Genomic DNA, 19937 nt, shown 5'->3' with positions numbered 1-19937 from the left:
CATTTCCTGCAAATAAGTACGTACATTGCCTAAATGGTTTCCTGCGAAACACATTTGCCTTACGTTCTGCTATGCTAAGACCGAAACACAGCAATGTGAGAAAGAGAAGCATAGGGACAAATTTTGATATGTGTAGTGTGCGAGACAGTGCCATGGTTGGCAGATGAAGAGGACGACAAAGCGTGCGCGCGCAGAGGTGAATACTGTGCTAGGTCAAGGACGACGACGTCGAAGAGCGTCAAGCCCAAGAATGCGTGTCGCATGAAGATAAAATAAAAAGAAAATGATCCAATCGGAAGAAACCATGGATATCCCAGGGGCCAATTGGCGATGAACACGGGGCACCGAGGGTCACCAATCCGGAAGGGCAAATGGGCTAGAGCGCCAGAAAAATTGAGGCGCACTGGCAGAAGAGGAGGGGAAGTGGGGGGGGATTCCAGGAAGCGACGCCGGACGAAGCAACGTTCTTAGACTACTTCAGTTTCGCAGCTTCTCATACGCGCCCTGTCTTCGGCGCGGCCGGAACGGTGGTCACCGAAACTAACGGCGCTGCAGCCGCGTCTTTCTTCAAGGCTCGCGCGTCGGCTCCTACGATACAAAGCCCGTAGCGTACCCCAGCGCGCACCTTACAAGCATCTGCTGGCTCCCGCCCTTCACGGGTCACACAGCCGGACCTTTAAATAACAAATTAGTGGTGGACAAACACGCGAGCACGTTACAACCAGATTTGTTTTTATTGCTCTTTCGTGCATCCTGGTTCAAGTGACCGCTTAACAGGCGTTCACCAACCAAAAATAACTGCCTTCGGATATTTGCGAATGCTTCTGTTTAATGTGCTCTTGTGTGTAGTTCATCCCAGCGCTTTATTTCCAGCATGATCTATCAGGTTACGGGACGAGATAATGCTCGGGCTTGGGCATCTAATTTGCGCAAACCCCAGCGTGATTACATCGTGTGTGAGCGTACGCGCTCTCCCTTCACCCCAATATTTTGTTATTTTCCTTTGAATGCGTTAGGTGGCAGGCTAACTGGCGCACTTGCGTGCGGGTTTTTACCATTCGGCCCAGCGTCGCACGATGCGCAGTGTAACGCTTTCACATGCAAAAAAAAATGTCGGCATTTGAAGCTGAAAAAGCGCTATTTTTGCGCTGGCATTCAGCAGTCACGTTAAAACCTATTAGTGTTTTACCCTTCCATGCTTCTTTTCAGGAGACGAAAACAAAACAGACTCAGGGCAGGAATATTCGTTATTGAGCATGCAATTATATGAGATGAATAGTCGAACAACATGGCCTAAAGCAGCTTTGCCTTCTTCCTTGACTGCTGCACTTGCTCAGTGACCATCATTCCGCCGTTTTTCTTTGTTGCAAAGAAATGCATCCGCATGTTACATAAAACTTGATTACCATGGCGCTAACTTCCTGGCAGTGCTCATGACATCCGAGTGCAGGCAAAGAAGCTTTTTCCAACTCCTCTATCACCTTCCAAAACAGGTCACCAAACACAGGAGAGTTGTTCAGTGCTTGGGAAACAGTTTTCTCTATCTTTTCGATCACTGCGTACAGCCTCAACAACGGTTCCGGAAGACACCCTGGCTTGTACGACCTAAGTTCATTCAGATGCCTCTGAGGTAAGCAGGAGTGTTGCGAATTGAGTTATTCGGTGGCAGCTGTCAGTATAGTCAGGCATTCCATGCAATATATATTTTTCGTCACCTCCTTGTGGACATAACCAGCGAGGTAATACACAACCATACCATGTGCTCCTGCTTTCTGGTAAATAGTGTCACACAGGTCATCACTCTCTGCACCTTAAAAAGCAATTTCCTGGAGCTTTTTGTTCAGCTTTGCGTCGAAGGCGCCTTTGATCTCCGCTGCGGCCTTTGCCTTTTCCCCAAGACTGCCTTGCAGGGACGCAATAGCACTTTCAGGCGCTCCTACAGTATTTGTGATGAATATTCTCTGATGCCCGTACTTGTTCCGTCGGACCACTTATCCCTGAACACATGTTCAAGGCATCAACTTCTGCCAGCAGGCTTTCAACGTCGGAGACACCGGTTGCCTTTGGCAGTAGATGCTTATGGTGCTTGTTTTTCCCATTTATGACACATCTTCCGCTTTCTTCTAAGACCACTGCTTTGATAACTTGCAGCTGCTCTGCCACGAGCTGACGCATGTAGAAAACACCGCACTTTTCTAGTGGTTTCGTCGTCAATAAATTCGAGCCTCCTATTCTTGGAAGGCCAGGTCCCGGTCATCAAATCGTCGAATCTGACGCCAGAAGCATTATAATCAGACAGGCACGGAGGTGGCGTCTCTTCAGCACTGTCTACGCACGTATCACACGCACAAGCTGCAGTGTCACTGCAAGTTTTGTTGAGCGCAGCGGCCGAACCACGCGGTCTCGGTCTCGGCGGCTTCCGCCTGCACGCCAACCTTGGTTTGGAGATTTGCTCGGGAAGGCCAGGAAATAGGCGATGGATAGCGCCGGGCACTAGCTCCTTTTTCCCACGCGGAATTAGCAATTCCTGTCCATTTGCAATATGTCTGTAGTACTTAACAATGCCTTCGGCCTCGAAATGACGCTCGCATGCCTTTGATGTGCCAGTGAGCCGCCTGTCCTTTCCATGCAATGCCTGCTCCCCCCTTCTGAATTCTGTTGGGTTTCATGGTGGTGCGAAGAAGTTGTGCCCAGCAGCATCATTAGTATAGCCACTTGTGGAGCCTGGCGCAAAACAGGAACGCATACGGGAACCTTTCGTATTGTCGCCCAATGCGCATGTCACTAGAACAACGCGAATCACATCACAGTCCGTAGCGACGCCAGCTGGAGTTCGTATCACAAGCAGTGCAAATCAGGCGTCACGCGCTGCAGCTGCGCTAATGAAGAAAGACGCGACCACAGTGCCACTAGTTCGAGCGACCGCCGTACCGGCCACCTTTCAAGCGGAGCTCCGAAACTGAAGTATTCTAAGAACGTTGGGACGAAGGTCGGCCACCGGAGTGGGAGACGAAGACGGGCCGTTGGGTTGCGGACGCGAACTTCCAGGACTGCACCCGACCGGGGTCCCCTGCCAATCCGTTCTCGGGCGTCGCAACTCCACCTAGTCGGGGACTACTGCCCGAGGCCGGCAATCTCCTGCGCCCGTAGGCAGAGCGGTAGCAGTCGGGCTACGAGTACGAGTTCTACGCACAGCTGCCTAGCCAAAAGGCTGCCTCCATCTGAACGTACCGCGAAGCCGCCTGCGTCCCCTTTGCAAGCCGGAGCTGCTATGCTCTGGTCGCTCGTTCGTTGGTCAACTTCATCGACATCTTTGTGAGACGAACACCGCTGAAATATTTAGCGCACACAACAGAAAGTGAATACATGCCACTTCACTATGAATACGTACCAACTCGCCCAACTATCAGTTCTGGAACACCGCTTCCTTCGTCACATCGCCTCCGCCCATCCACGTCAAATGAGGGTAAGCGCATGCTTACCCTCGTGGTTTGCCCTAACTCGCGTGGTTTTGATACTCTTTTAGCTCTGAGTGTGTTTATTTCTTGCTGTGAATTCTTCAACTGTAGTGTTCATTTTATGTTTCTTTTGACACTAGTTATATTTTATGTGTGCTTTGGAACGAACGGCTTTGTCCCAGATTGTGTTCTCTGAGGTTGTGCCTCAGGGACCCGGGTGAAACATTAAAGAAAAGGAACCTGCATCACAACATCCCACCGATACAAAGGGAATGTTTATTGCCAAACTATATAGCTGTCACTTGAATAAAACCATAGAACGACAGACTGGAAACCGAGATATAGTTCGAGGCAGCTCACCAACACGTTCACTTGCCTGAAGCCACAGGAAACCATGCGCACGAACTTGAAAGCATTGCCAAAGTAACGCGCAAGTTTTATGTTTCCTACAAGCATGACAACAAATCAGTCCAGGTTTACACCTGTGGCGGTACATATTACTTCCGTATTCCATTCCCTTCATTACATCTGGCTGGTACAATCAGTGATAGTATAAAATGCTGAGCTGTAACAAAACTAAACTCCATAAGTATATTTTCCTAACATTTGGATGCTAAGCGCATGTGATTGTTGGAAATGACCATAGGTCGGCGCACTCACTCATGAGTGCACTCACTCACACTCACTCGCACTCATTTCAAAAGCGCGTAAGTGCGAGTGTGAGTGAGTGCCGGTGAGTGTGAGTGCAGGTGAGTGCGAGTGCGAGTGAGTGCTAGTCAGTGTGAGTGCAGGTGAGTGCGAGTGAGTGTGAGTGCAGGTGAGTGCGAGCGCGAGTGAGTGCCTGTGAGTGTGAGAGGAGGTGAGTGTGAGTGTGAGTGAGTGCCAGTGAGTGTGAGTGGAAGTGAGTGCGAGTGAGTGCAGTGAGTCTGAGTGGAGGTGAGTGCGAGTGCGAGTGAGTGCCAGTGAGTGTGAGTGGAAGTAAGTGTGAGTGTGAGTGCCAGTGAGTGTGAGTGGAAATGAGTGCGAGTGAGTGCCAGTGAGTCTGAGTGGAGGTAAGTGCAAGTGCGAGTGAGTGCCAGTGAGCGTGAGTGCAGGTGAGTACGAGTGCGAGTGAGTGCCAGTGAGTGTGAGTGAAGGTGAGTGCGAGTGCGAGTGAGTGCCAGTCAGTGTGAGTGCAGGTGAGTGCGAGTGAGTGTGAGTGCAGGTGAGTGCGAGCGCGAGTGAGTGCCTGTGAGTGTGAGTGAAGGTGAGTGCGAGTGAGCGCCAGTGAGTGTGAGTGGAAGTGAGTACGAGGGAGTGCTGTGAGTGAGTGGAGGTGAGCGTGAACGTGAGTGCGGCACCTGGAAAAAATTATGTTGAGTGAGTGTGAGTGAGTATTCTCCCACACTGCTGACCTATGGAAATGACAGATTCTGTTTAATTATGTTTCTCATCGCCGGGATTACACGACAGACGGCAAACGTCTAGTGCGTCAGAAAATTTCCTGAAGATCGTTCCAAACGAAGACAAAACTTTAAGTATCATGGCTTAGATGGGCAATATTTTTGACATTTTTTGCTGCGTTCTGGGTCGCGTGGAAGTCTAAGACGTAGGTGTCGTTTTTCCGATGAGCTGGTGTACAAAGGTGCACAGCAAACGGGCATGACGGAATATTTTTATGATAAAACTGTCGCACACCCTTCATATCACTTCGCGAGCCCCAAAAGTCAACGTTAGAAACTACAAGCACCAGGCAACACGACCTCGCCGCGCCGACTAATGTACGCACAAGTACGGCCGCTCTAACAGCTCCGACACAATATGGCGGAGGTGCGGCGCTGGGCCTGGTCAAAGGGTGTCACCACCCTGCACTGCGGGAGGCGGTGCTGACATCGAGGCACCATAGGACGGGGACTGCAGAGTGACGATATTGGCAGGCCGACGCCGTCAGCGAAGTAACTCGATGTTGCGCCCGCGTTCTGCCTCTGTCAGCGGCTCTGGTATCGACTCTCTGGGAAATAAGCGCATATGCACTTCGTCCACATAACAAACATTCAGTTCACAGTAACAGATTGTAGAAAGTTAGGGGAAAGAAAGAAGACGGACTCGGTAACAGTTGTGATTATTTATACGCCTTCCAATTTACGCACCGATCCCATAAAGAAAATGACATTGTCTTCCTCGCTCTTGATAAGGAACATGAACGGGTGATCAACGACGAAAGGGGTTGTCGGAGTAGGTTTACGATAAACCCCGGAAGTCATTACGTTCACCGCCGTAGAAGCAGCGGCCTCCGTACTTGCCTCGTCGACTTCAAGGAACGCCTTGTGTATGACGTCAGAGACTGAAGGCCTGCCGTTCTCGAAAATACCGGAAATGTTTGCGCGCTCCGTTGAGAACAAGTCTTTGGCTCCGAGGGCATCGAGTGTTCTCCTCAGTAGTGTAGGACTCTCGAACTTGAATTTGGGAAGGGTAAGCTCCACGTCGTTCGTCATGGCGAGGCTTCCGAGAGCTGAACTAAGAGTCGACTCTGAGAGCTTTTCCTCCAAAAAGGACAACCCTTCCACGTCATCGGGGAGGAGAATGACCATGGAACATTTTTTGCCAACGTACGGTATCTTCAGGAGCTTGGCCTTTAACTCCGTGGAATGACCCATTGCGAAAGATTGCGGGTTCTGATGCATCATGAATACTTGCACGCTCTTTTTTGAATTGAGATGGAAGGGCGCAAGTTCTGTCAAATCCTTCGGAAACTGAGAATCCCAGGTACCCTTAAAGTAGATAGCATTCAATATAAGTAGCATCGTTAAAGATGACAATGCACCTTCCGGGATCAACTCTTTTATCTTAGAATTTGTCTGCTCCGATACCCACTTGTTCGCTTCTGTTCGGACTGCCTCATAGTTATTTATGAAGTCAACGGATTTAATGCTGGCCTTGTAATATTTTTCCAGAAGTGACACGAATTCCTTTTGGAGCTTGAACTGGTGTTCACTGTACATTCGGTTGGCAACTTGAAAACTGACGTTAGCGTGTCCGTAGTGCGATAACTGAGCCATCAGCTGGGAATACTGCTCATGTAGGTTATCACCTTCGCTGACATGAAGAACGGCCGACAGTTGCTTCGCGGTATCACCGCGCGCACCGGCAAGAACCATTGAAAGTGCGCTACCTATACTGAACGGGGAGAAAACGATGTTCTCTTCTTTCTTCTCTGTGTGCAGTTGGGCATACAGGTCGATGGAGAACTTGAGCAGACACACTCCAAGCACTGATGACGGCATGCCTGTGGTTGTTCCTGAAAAAAAAAAATCTCATTAGGAACCGCTATTGGACTGTAATCTGTAATCGGAGCGATAAAAATAACTCGAGACAAAAATCTAACAACCATTTTAGAAGGCCTTGGTGCGCATATTCTGTACTCACATACGCTATATATGTACCTATAGTGTCGTTACCTATAGAAATACACTCTGGATGCTGCACTTCTGTTGCAGGCTGACATGGACTGAAGTGGCGGGTATTAGATGGCGGGTCATTACATGTTGGGAATTGCCCCCCCCCCCCCCTTCCACGCTCCCGCGCGCTGCGGAGGTGCTTCTAGTTTTTCGGCGACCATGTAACCAAGAAGAACATGTAAACAGGTTAGGAATGCGTGTCTGCGAGTTTATTGGTTTGAAAAATAATAGTTTGGGCATGTTGGTATCACATCTTAGGCGTTAGCGCACGAAATACCCTCATTGGTGTGTTTTCGTTTCCTGCCTTCCCTGTTATGAGAACTCTCTCTCTATATATATATATGTGTGTGCGTGCGTGTGTGCGTGCGCGTGTGTGTGTGTGTGTGCGTGCGTGCGTGTGTGTGTGTGTGTGTGTGTGTGTGTGTGTGTGTGTGTGTGTGTGTGTGTGTGTGTGTGTGTGTGTGTGTGTGTGTGTGTGTGTGTGTGTGTGTGTGTGTGTGTGTGTGTGTGTGTGTGTGTGTGTGTGTGTGTGTGTGCGCTTCGCAGCCACCGCATGAAATAGCATGCATGGACATCAGCCAGGCCGACATCACCACCTGTCCATTAAAAGCCAACTGCTGCGATAATTTGGGAAGCTTAAAAAGCCAAGTCTAAGATAATTTAGATATAGAAGAGGCCTCCGGGCAAGGCTTGACCTTTTTTATAAGAGCAGAAGAATCACAAAAGCCTTACAAAGATATTGTTTTTTATACTAAAAAAAATACTGACAAAAAAAATGCAGAGCCCTTCTATTATGTGAAGATGGAAGACGAGCGAAGCTGCACTTGTTGATAACTATGGTGAGATATATATGGTTAATTGCCATACTTATTGAATAATGGCACATACATATAACTTCGTTGTTCTTATCGTCTTTTATTTTCCTTTTACTTTGTCACTATGCTAATCATTGCTTTGTGGTCACTGTGATATTCTACAATTGGTTGCCGTTGCCCTCGCGCCATCTCCTGCTTCTGTTCGCCTAGGCGATCCACTCGGGCAGGCCGTTGTTCTTCATCGGTCACAGAGTGGCTGTCCGACGTTACGGATCCTTCGGGCGGCACGCGTTCGGCTATAACGGCTTCCCGTCGCCTTCGCGCCCACTCACCCTGTTGCTCACGCCGGTGCTCTTCCCATGCACGTTCTTCTTCTTCAGTAAAGACTACACGCATCCGGGCCACAGCGAGACCAACGTACAACTGCCGATAACGTCACTAGAGTGATGTCGACGTCACAAGAAAACGAGGCACAGGCATTGGAGGGTACACAATGACGTTTTATTATTCCGCCATCAACTCCGGAGCTACGGAGCACCGCCGGTGCGCAGCAGGCTACTGGGGATGCTCTTCCACTCTGTGAAGAAGGATAATCAGCGAATCTGCATTGGGACGACGTTTAGCTCTGGGAGGTGCTCCGGTACGGGCGGATGCACGTAGTCGTTGGTGGCGGTGAACCGAGGCACTGAACCTTTCACCAAAGCGTCGCGACACGCTCCGCACACGCGCACTTGCTGCACATGCTCCGATTGCACACACCGCCGCAACGCCACCGCTGCACATCCACGCCGATGCTGATCGCGCACGCCGCCGATGGTGGTCAATGCCCAGGCAAACCACAGTCCATCACACACCACACACGCGGCGCCAAACGCGTTGCCCACAAACTCCAGCTCCAATCTCGCCCTCGTCCCGGGGAAATGTTCCGATGGACTGTCGCCACGTCGGCGCCTTGCGTTTTCGAACGCACGGTACTCGGGGTGCGGACGGACACAACGTTACCGCTTGACATCCGCGGCCCGCTCCTCGTCCGTCGTATTCGCCCGTCGTCGCCGCACATATTCTCGCTGCTGCTGCCGCCGACGCTCCAGACCATGATGATGATGATGATGATGATGATGGGCCCTCTGTACTTCGTCGGTAAGAGAGCAGCTGCTCGATGACCCCGACCCGCTGGCCGCTGCGCGTGTGGCGGCAGCTGCTTCCCGTCGCTTGCGAGCCCATTCGTGCTTTTGTTCACGTCGGCGCTCTTTGAGGGCACGTTCTCGTTTTTCAGAGTGAACTACGCACGTCCTGCCCACAGCAAGTCCAAAGCGCAAGTGGTAATAACGTCGCTAGGGCTATGACTACGTCAGAAGAAAAAAAACGACACACAATGATTGGTGGCTAGACTACGACGTTTTATTTACTTTTTGAGCCCCTCCAATCGGGAGCGAAAGAGCGCCGCCGGCGCACAGGTGGTACGCGGTACGGGGGAAAATTTCTTTGTCGATGCGACTCGATAGACGGACGCAAGAATTTCCAGAACCTAGCCAGACAGAGTCTCTTTGTAAAAGCACCGACATGACTGCTCGCCAGAAGTGACGCATGAACTAGCGCGTGGTTCCTATAGGCATGACTCCCGAGATTGCAACGGCACACCGGTGCAATCTAGGAGGTCACGCTGCTACCTAGAGGAGATACCACGGTCGCCGCGGGATGCCGCGACGAGCCTCTCGTCATCAATACGCTCGGAACTACCGTGTCGGCTTAGTGGTCTCTCTGGTCCCGTCGACGCGAGCCAGCCCGAGCATGCAAGAGCCCGAGGCGCGCTGACATATTTCCGATGCGGCGTGCTGGGACTTGCGTAGTAACGACACCGCCAGGTGAAGGCATCGTCTGCTTAAGTGTTTTTTAAAGGCTGCTACCGAAAAAGACTACAATTACCAGCTCTTCGGCCTTGCTAAGAATTATTCAGTGATATACACTGCAGTGGTATATACAGTGGTATCGTCTGTTGCGCATTTTTTTAAATCAGTACCAACTGGTCCAGCTGTCCGTGCTTCATTATTAAGCGGCACACAGTGACACAACGAGGCCTGAAGAAGTTAGATGCGGACAAACAAAGAGAGAAACAGACATACCGCAACATGGGTGAAGTTCCCAAATTATGCTAATCTTATTGAAAAGAGACAGCACTGACCATCAGCTGAATCGTGGAAATAAACTAAATAGTAGGAAAAGTTGTTTATTGTCAGCGCTGTCTTGTATTTCCTTTTTGGTAAATTCAATCAAATGTCACTAAAATTTGTAACTTCATTCCACTTGAAATAAAATTTGCACGCAACTATAAATTCTGATGTAAGGTATATATTTTTAAATCACTAATTTACCAATTAGACTAGTAATGTGAATACCAAGTCTATATCTTTGGCGTACTATGTTTTTTTCTACTGGGATGGTTTGTAGTGTCGAATGTATATAGCGCTCTGTAGTTTTCTTTGCGTGTTTGACATTCTGTTAAATGTTAGACATTACTATTCTGTTTAGCACTCATGTTTCATGATTTTGTATATGTATAGGTTGTGATTTATATTTGCATGGGATCGTAAAATAACATTGTTGTCCTATTTGTGCACGCGTATGTATAACCTATTCATTACAGCTATGCTAATTAAAGTAGACTACATAGACATGTACATTAGTTTGAACCAACAACTAGCCATATAGGCTAGCTGTCGGTTGAATATATGAATATATCGGTCACAGAGTGGCTGTCCGACGTTACGGATCCTTCGGGCGGCACGCGTTCGGCTATAACGGCTTCCCGTCGCCTTCGCGCCCACTCACCCTGTTGCTCACGCCGGTGCTCTTCCCATGCACGTTCTTCTTCTTCAGTAAAGACTACACGCATCCGGGCCACAGCGAGACCAACGTACAACTGCCGATAACGTCACTAGAGTGATGTCGACGTCACAAGAAAACGAGGCACAGGCATTATAGATCCAAATACGTTTTTAAAAATATTTATGTTTTTCTGAAACAGTAAGCTCCCATTTGATCTGAAACCTCACGACCAGTCTTTTCGTGCTGTTCGGAGAATATATTCACAGTTCTCGCGAAAAACAAACACTTTGGTTTGCGCTTGGCTTCCGGTGTCTGTTTTAGAGGGGGAGGAGGGTCACGAGTTAGGTTTTTGCATTTGTTAAGCACTAATTTAAGCAGCCTTTCGTTAGGTTACCACTATCATTAGCAAAAATCTGGACGAGTTGATGGTGATGGAAGGGACCATTGAAGCAAATATTTTTTTTACTTGCCTTCCATCCTTTCGTTGTTTTATGCCTTGTTCTACATTCTTATTGTTTTTTACAGAGGCAGGCATTAACTATAGCACATCAGTGATTTTTGGTTCCGGCTGTGCTAAGTACAAACATCATGCGCGTTTGGAAGAAGGAATCTCTAGAAATACTTCTTTGGACCCAACTTACAATGCCATCTTGTGCGCGCGAAATGTGTGCCGTCGTGTCGTGCCTTGAGGTTATTCTCGTCGCCACTACCCACATTGTGTTTGTTGTCGTCGCCCTCATCGTCATTCTAGTAGTCGAGGCCAGCTACTGATATTTCTAGTTGCACTTGATGTTGTACTTGCAATATCTCTGCGCTAGTTTTGTTTTCGCCCATATTATGCACAGGATTAACCTACACGAAATCATTGACGAAAACAAAGGGCAAAAAGCTATCTTGCGACACCCGTAAATGCCGTACAATTCCCTGAAATAATTCTGCAAGGTACTCGGATTAAGCCAACCGTTTTCGTTGTTGTTGTCTTCGTACAATATGACTCATACTTATCGTGGGGGATTGGTCAAGACTTGAATGGATGAGGCCTAACGAATATAGAAGTGCGATTTCACTTACAAATTTGCGAGAACTGGTACGTTTAATGTGATAGGGCAGCAGAATAAATGAGACGGAATTGAGTAATAATACTGTAAGACGACACCCGGTACGAAGGCAGAGCCCTTATATTTCAATGCAGCCGCGCGAGCTAGCCAGCGAGCACCAACCGAAGAAACGATGATGAATATTATGAGGATGGGTATATATAAATGGCGACGATGATAATCTACGCAGTTAGCGCTCACAATACACCTAATAATGATAAATGAAGCCGGTTTAACTTGCGAATCGCTTGGAACCAATAATAAGTTGTTGGACGGCAGGACAAACATCCTTGTGACTGCACCGGAGAGCGGAAAATCTAAAGGAAAGTATAGCGGGAATTACAAGGTCTAGGCTAATTTAGCGAGCGCGAATTTCTAACATTATTGTTCTCAGCATTGTAATGCGGCGGTACGACAAAAAGGGAGTGGTCTGTTGTTTCTTTCTCATTACGACGGGATGCTATCGCACAGCCTTATAGAAATCCATGATCCGTGAAGCGTAGTCTGTGAAAATAAAGAAAGGAGAATAGGTGACTATGGGGACACTCACTTTTTTTTTAATATAGCAGGTGATCCACTGGAATGTTCGAAGACTCGCTAACTTCAGTTGAAGCAATTGATGCTGCCAGACCAAGGTGTTTAACATCTTGCTCACCCAACTTGTAACATTCTAGTGGGGCATCATCTGCTGTTCCAAATCAAACTTATTTTCTGAATGTCACGGCAGGACTTGCTTGCCGAGTCCTCTCCACTTAACAGTTACCTAGAAAGGTTTGATCTTACGCTGTCCACTTGAGGTTAATTCATATTCTCGCAATGAAAGTAAGTCTATTGAATATTTCTTCTTGGGCCAATGTAGTGTTCAAAGAAATATATTTTTGGAAAATTGCTTTCGAAAGTCTTTACTCTTCTGGTGGCCGTTACCTTAGATGGTAATTCTCTGAGCTTCAGCACAGGCATGTTTACTATTTCATCTTCAATATCTTGATGGAGAAAAGAAATAAAGGCGTTTTTTTTTCTTTTCAGCCCTCTCGATTTTTTTTCGTACTGAAATATTTTGTTGCTATTCACTTTATATACCTGTATCAGTTTAAATCTAATTTCAAATTATCCTGTTATTAATTTACGTTTCACTAATATTTCTTAGAACTTATCTTTATGTTCTTCAACTCTGTTGTTCCCATGTTCTTGGCTGTTCGTTCATTATAGATTATGGCATTCCACTATGAAACAACCGTCGAACCAACCTTAAGAAAACTGAGTCCAATTTAAGTTCCAACGGATTCTCCACTCGCCGTTGCACCAATAGCAGGTTCCCCTTCGTCGGCACGACCAATGTGCTGCTGTCTGCTAAGTGCGTATGTTTTATGAGATGTGTGGCAGCTGCGCGGCAGAGCTCATTTTGAAGCATAACACAATATGAACGGCGAGTGAACAATCTGTGTAAAGCAGCTGCGTTTATAAGACCAAATTCTAAGCAAACACATCAAGGAGACGTGGAGGGGGTCAATAATAATAAATGTCAAGAAAGCATTAGCTTTTCAGACGAGCCGTCGAGGAAGAAAAGGAAGACAAAACAAAGCGAGATGCACAGATGAGCATCCTTCAATATATTATTTGGAGGAGTGAATAATTTCTCTATCCGAAGAATCAACGCGACCACTATTAAATTCGTCGACGTTTACGACTTTCTGTGTCACGACTATTACGACATGTCAGAGCTTGGTGATGGATTTGAGAAGGTCCCTCTGGCATCTGGATCCCCTTGGAGGAGACGCACTTCCAACCAACTGGACTATTCAGCGGGGGATTGTATTTGACATCATCAAGACGCGCCCCTTCTAAAATGCATGTGTCAAATACTACAGCACTTTCAGCATGAAGTCATGCTCTACAACCTAGTTTTATTTATTTATTTATTTATTTATTTATTTATTTATTTATTTATTTATTTATTTATTTATTTATTTATTTATTTATTTATTTATTTATTCAGTGGCGCTTTCCTTTCAGAGAAAGAGGAGCAAGAGCTAAAGCCATAAACTGTGATAGGGGCTTCTTTACTTGTATAATTCAGCCTACATCACGCATGTATAAGAATAAGAGACCGGCTGTCTTGAAAGACATACAATACAACACATTAGTGCTTTATACAATACGCATGATACAATACGTACCCTCGGAGCAAAAGTTAGGAGGCTATGGCATCAGCTAAAAAAAGAACCATTTCTGACGGCAGAGGCGAGCAACGGGATTTTGTGTCAATGCATCGTCGATTCTAACAGCTGATTTGAGACTGAGTGCCTGGGCTGCTTTTTGTTTAATTTTAGAGCGCAGCTCTTAGGCGCTCGTTCCCGCGGAAAGCGTCGGCGGCTTAACCGAGCGAACGAGCGCAACTGCGAAGGATGAAAGGCAGCGATAGCGAATAGAGCGCGAGGAGTAGGGTATGTCGAAAGCGTGAAAAGAAAAGCGTAGTGCCGCGCAAGACGCACACTGCGGCGACGGTGGCTACGAGATTGCGCCAGAGAAATGAGAAAATTCGCCATTGGTTCATGTCAGATGTCTTCAACGCACATCACCAACTATGCGACTTGACTTTGGTGTCATGGTGCTTCGCTACACACTATCTTCGTCTTTTTATTCCCCCTTTCCCTCACCCACAGTGTAGGGTAGCAAACCGGACGTTCGTCCGGGTGACCTCCCTGCCTTTCCTGTCTCTGTTTTCTCTCTCTTTCTTCGCGCGTACGTCCGACGAAGCTTTAAACACTTCGTTTTTTTTACGTATAATGTTTTGCATAAATTTCTAGTAGGCTCATATCGGCCGCCTGACTCACAACTCTCGCACCGAAAGTAGGTAGAGAAACACGTCCCGGTCGTAATTTTTTAGAAGAAGCTTGAATGAATGATCCCTGATGAAGTGCGTAAAACTCCATGCATAAGACAAGTAAGGCACGCTGTCAACCTCTTCTATAGCAGCCTTGTCTTCCATGCCCTTCTCAAAAACGTGTCAGAGCGCGTCGTACGTGAACGAAATCGGAGACGAACGGGTTCGTATCATTGAAGTGAGCAAAGATTCCGATAAATCCGTTTATTTTTGGTGATATATATATATATATATATATATATATATATATATATCATCATCATCAGCCTATATTTATGTCCACTGCAGGACGAAGGCCTCTGCCTGCGATCTCCAATTACCCCTGTCTTGCGCTAGCGTATTCCAACTTGCGCCTGCGAATTTCCTAACCTCATCATCCCACCTGACTTTCTGCCGTCCTCGACTGCGCTTCCCTTCTCTTGGTATCCATTCTGTAAACCTAATGGTCCATCGGTTATCCATCCTACGCATTACATGGCCTGCCCAGCTCCATTTCTTCCGCTTAATGTCAACTAGAATATCGTCTACCCCCGTTTGTTCTCTGATCCACACCGCTCTCTTCCTGTCTCTTAACGTTACTCCTAAGATCTTTCGTTCCATTGCTCTTTGTGCGGTCCTTAACTTGTTCTCGAGCTTCTTTGTTAACCTCCAAGTTTCTGCCCCGTATGTTAGCACCGGTAGAATGCAATGATTGTACACTTTTCTTTTCAACGACAGTGGTAGGCTCCCAGTCAGGATTTGGCAATGCCTGCCGTATGCACTCCAACCTAATTTTATTCTTCTGTAAATTTCTTTCTCATGATCAGGGTCCCCTGTGAGTAATTGACCTAGATACACATATTCCTTTACAGATTCTAGAGGCTGACTGGCGATCCTGAATTCTTGTTCGCTTGCCAGGCTATTGAACATTATCTTTGTCTTCTGCATATTCATCTTCAACCCAATTCTTGCACTTTCTCGATGAAGGTCCTCAATCATTTGTTGTAATTCCTCTCCATTGTTGCTTAATAGGACAATGTCATCTGCAAACCGAAGGTTGCTGAGATATTCGCCATCGATCCTCACTCCTAATTCTTCCCAGTCTAAGAGCTTGAATACTTCTTCTAAGCATGCAGTGAATAGCATTGGAGAGATTGTGTCTCCTTGCCTGACCCCTTTCCTGATAGGTATCTTTCTACTTTTCTTGTGGAGAACCAAGGTAGCTGTGGAATCCTTGTAGATATTTGCCAAGATATTCACGTATGCCTCCTCCACTCCTTGATTACGCAATGCCTCTATGACTGCTGATATCTCTACTGAATCGAATGCCTTTTCATAGTCTATGAAAGCCATATAGAGAGGTTGATTGTACTCCGCAGATTTCTCGATTACCTGATTGATGGCATGGATATGGTCCATCGTAGAATATCCCTTCCTGAAGCCAGCCTGTTCTCTTGGTTGACTGAAGTCAAGTGTTGTCCTGATTCTATTGGAAATTATCTTGGTGAATATTTTATACAATACTGAAAGCAAGCTAATGGGTCTGTAATTCTTCAATTCTTTAACGTCTCCCTTCTTATGGATAAGTATAATGTTGGCGTTCCTCCAGCTCTCTGGTACACTTGAAGTTATGAGGCATTTCGTATAAAGGGCCGCAAGCTTTTCAAGCATGATATCTCCTCCATCTTTGATTAAATCTACTGTTATTCCATCTTCTCCAGGCGCTTTTCCCCTGGTCATGTCTTTCAAGGCCCTTCTAACTTCATCGCTAGTTATAGAAGGAGCTTCTGTATCCGGTTCATCACTATTTCGAAAGGAAGAAGCTTGGCTGTTTTGGCTACTGTACAGGTCAGTGTAGAACTGTTCTGCTGCTTTTACTATGTCATCGAAATTGCTGGTGATATTACCATGCTTATCTTTCAGTGCATACATCTTGCCTTGTCCTATGCCTAGTTTTCTTCTTACTGATTTCATGCTGCGTCCATATTTTACGGCTTCCTCAATTTTTCCCACGTTATAATTTCGAATATCCCTTACTTTCTTCTTGTTGATCAGTTTTGACAGTTCAGCGAATTCTATCTGATCTCTTGAGTTGGACACTTTCATGTTTTGTCGTTTCTTTATTAGGTCCTTTGTTTCTTGGGAGAGCTTCCCTACAGGTTTCTTTGGTGCCTTACCTCCCACTTCAATTGCTGCTTCTGAGATCAGCCTAGTTACGGTTTCGTTCATTATCTCTATGTTATCTTCATCTTCCTGTTCTAAAGCTGCATATTTGTTTGCGAGCACCAGCCTGAATTGGTCTGCTTTTACCCTCACTGCCTCTAGGTTGGCCTGTTTCTTCTTGACTAATTTCACTCTCTCTCTCTTCAAATTGAGAGAAATCCTAGACCTCACTAACCTATGGTCACTGCACTTAACCTTACCTAACACTTCTACATCCTGCACTATGCTTGGATCGGCAGAGAGTATGAAATCTATTTCATTCCTTGTTTCTCCATTAGGGCTTTTCCAGGTCCACTTCCTGTTGCTGCGCTTCCTGAAGAAGGTATTCATTATTCGGAGCCTATTCCTTTCCGCGAATTCTACTAACATCTCTCCTCTTGCATTCCTAGAATCGATGCCGTAGTTGCCAATGGCTTGCTCACCAACCTGCTTTTTCCCCACTTTTGCATTGAAGTCGCCCATGACTAAAGTATACTGAGTTTGCACCTTTCTCATTGCTAGTTCAACATCTTCATAAAACTGTTCAATTTCTTCATCATCGTGACTAGAGGTTGGTGCATAGGCTTGTACTACCTTCATTTTGTACCTCCTATTCAGCTTTATTACGACGACTGCTACCCTTTCATTAATGCTGTAGAATTCATCAATGTTGCCCGCTACGTTGTTATGCACTAGAAATCCTACCCCGGATTCTTTCTTATCTGGAAGACCTCTGTAGCAGAGGACGTGGCCGTTAGTCAGTACTGTGTAAGCCTCACCAGTTCTTCTAACCTCACTAAGGCCAATAATATCCCAGGAAATGCCTGATAATTCTTCAAATAGTCCTGCTAAGCTAGCCTCACTCGAGAGGGTGCGCGTGTTGAACGTTGCCAGGTTCAGTTTCCATTGGCGGCCTGCCTTGACCCAGAGATTCTTAGCACCCTCTGCCGCGTAGCAGGTCTGACCGCCGCCTTGGTCAGGTGCTCCGCAGCCACTGGGAACTGAGGGCCATGGGTTAATTGTCGGAGTCATGAGGGAGGTAGTGGCCGAATACTGCACCAGGGAGGCCAATTCCTGTTCTGGTGAGGGAGTGACTTTGATGAAGCTTAGTGGGCCTGCCTAGTTTGGTTGCACCTGAACTAGTATAGCCCCACTAGCTCTCGGCAATATGTATTTTTTTTTCTTTGCCGGTGTCAGGCACCACTCCATGCCTGAAAATGTAGTGGAATGGAGCAGGATTCGAACTTACGACCTTCAGATTTGAAGTCGGGTGTTCTACCTCTACTCCACGCCACGCTATATATATATATATATATATATATATCCGATTCTCAGTCGTAAAACGCATCAACCTAACAGGCGCTATGCTCGATCTGGAGGGTCAGCTCCACTCTGGGAGCCAGCTTGAGTTTTGCGAGCAACGAGTTCAGTGAGGTCACCAGAAGCTGTTTCTCCAGCGAGGTGCTGCCTTGAACGTGGTGGAAGAAGAACGATGCTTGAAAATTTTTTGCCTTGGTTCAACACCCTCCAGGACATCCGGTTCTTCACAGCCGAAGTGCTTGAAGCTTCCGTATGTCTGCTGTATCATGTCTACATGTGTCCGTATCATGTCTACTGTCACGTGTTGGGGTTGATGTGAAATGTTGCAGGCCGGTTCTCTCTTGTGTCGATCTGAGGCCTCCATTCTCCCTTGAAATTGACAGCGCTCAGCAGGATGAATAGCGTTTTTTAAACTGACGAAAGCTTTTGATCATTTGTGTATGGCTGCTTTGAAATTCAGAAGTTAACTTCTGCACTAGATGCCTGAGCGTTAGTCATAGAATCAACCGGATCATGGTGGCTCGAAACGAACGTTCAAGAAGCGAGTGGTAGTGACGGAGGGCCTTGATCTTCCGCTTTTAGCATGCACGATTGGCCAGGTAAAGGATAGGGTTTACACTATAAATACGAGAGATGTATGTTGCAAACCCACCGTGATTGCTTACTGGCTATGGTGTTCGGCATCTAAGCATGAGGTCGTGGGATCGAATCCCGGCGACGCAGCCGCATTTCGATGTGGGCGAAATGCGAAAACACCCGTTTACTTAGATTTAGGTGCACGTTAGAGAACCACAGGAGGCCAAAATTGTTCCGGAGTCCCCCCAGGACAGCATGCCTCATAAGCATATCGTGGTTTCGGCACGTAAAACCAAATAATTTAACTTGTCAATGTATATTACCAAGTACTAGTCAATACTGTAGTTGCATTCTTGCAGCTACACGCTATCGTTTAATGGTTATCATCACTTCAGCAACGTCATATAATTTTCCTCATACCATCGTCGTCCTCATAGCGCCTTCTTCATACTATCGACGTCAATCTTTCGTCGTCATTATATTGTAACCATACTGTCGTCATTCAGTGGTGTATATGCCGCCATAGTCAGGTCATCATCATCAGACCGTAGCTATCACGTATCCGTTGTCAGACCGTCGTCATCATGCTATCCTGGGTTTGCTATCGTCGTCGCATCACCTTCGTTATCCGACTCACGTCATGCCATCGACGTCATCCCATTGTCCTTATACCGATGTAACGCCATCATCGTCATTGCGTCGCCGTCACACAGTAGTCGTCATGCACCATCATCGTGAACATCTTCGTCATTGTAACTTTGACATCTGGCCCTGCAACGCCGTCGTCGTGAGCCGTCGTCGTACCGTTGTCATCATGTCGCCGTCGTCACGGTGCTGTTTTACCGCCTCCATCATTTCAGTAACCTCATCTAATTGTCGTCATGCCATCATCGTCATATTACCTTTGTCGATCCATGGACATCAATAATTGTCCGTCATTCTATTATAACCACGCCGTCATCATTTAATCGTGATGATGCCACCGTTGTTATGCGACCATCGTGGTTGCGTCATCGTCAGGCAGACGCTATCATGCATCCATCGTCACACTCATCATCATCATTCCAGCTTGTTCATTCAGTTGTGATTATACAGTCGTCATCCTTTGTCGTCCTCATGTTGTCGTCGTCCCATTGTCATCTTTACATCATCGTCATAATTTAGGAATTGACATCTCAACATCTCATTGATGCCATTATACGCTTATACGCTTCATGGTGCCATCAAAAATGGGAGGACGCTTAAGCTTCGCCTTTAAGAGTACAACGCGATAGCGTTATCTGGACCCGTTCGCACCGCAACGCGCGGCTGTAGGTCTGGTAGAAGGGAAGGAAGGGGAAAAA

General features: G+C 46.8%; 1 protein-coding gene across 2 annotated transcripts in view; it reads right to left on the bottom strand.

The window, feature by feature from the left end:
• Positions 1 to 5563: 5563 nt before the first annotated feature.
• Positions 5564 to 19937, bottom strand: part of LOC119458921 (leukocyte elastase inhibitor B) — a 45210-nt gene continuing 30836 nt past the window's right edge. The window contains exons 1-2 of one of the 2 annotated variants that reach the window (XM_049670775.1): positions 12881 to 12986; positions 5564 to 6735 (exon numbers count right to left, since the gene is read on the bottom strand). In XM_049670775.1, the coding sequence (XP_049526732.1) occupies positions 5564 to 6721 (1158 nt within the window). In that variant the 5' untranslated portion in view covers positions 6722 to 6735; positions 12881 to 12986. Of the gene's footprint in view, positions 6736 to 12880; positions 12987 to 19937 lie in introns of those variants that run through there. The other variant, XM_049670776.1, reaches the window with a different exon arrangement.

This window comes from Dermacentor silvarum, chromosome 7, assembly GCF_013339745.2.
Source record: "Dermacentor silvarum isolate Dsil-2018 chromosome 7, BIME_Dsil_1.4, whole genome shotgun sequence".
NCBI lineage: Eukaryota > Metazoa > Arthropoda > Arachnida > Ixodida > Ixodidae > Dermacentor > Dermacentor silvarum.
This window is presented reverse-complemented; position numbering and strand designations above follow the sequence as displayed.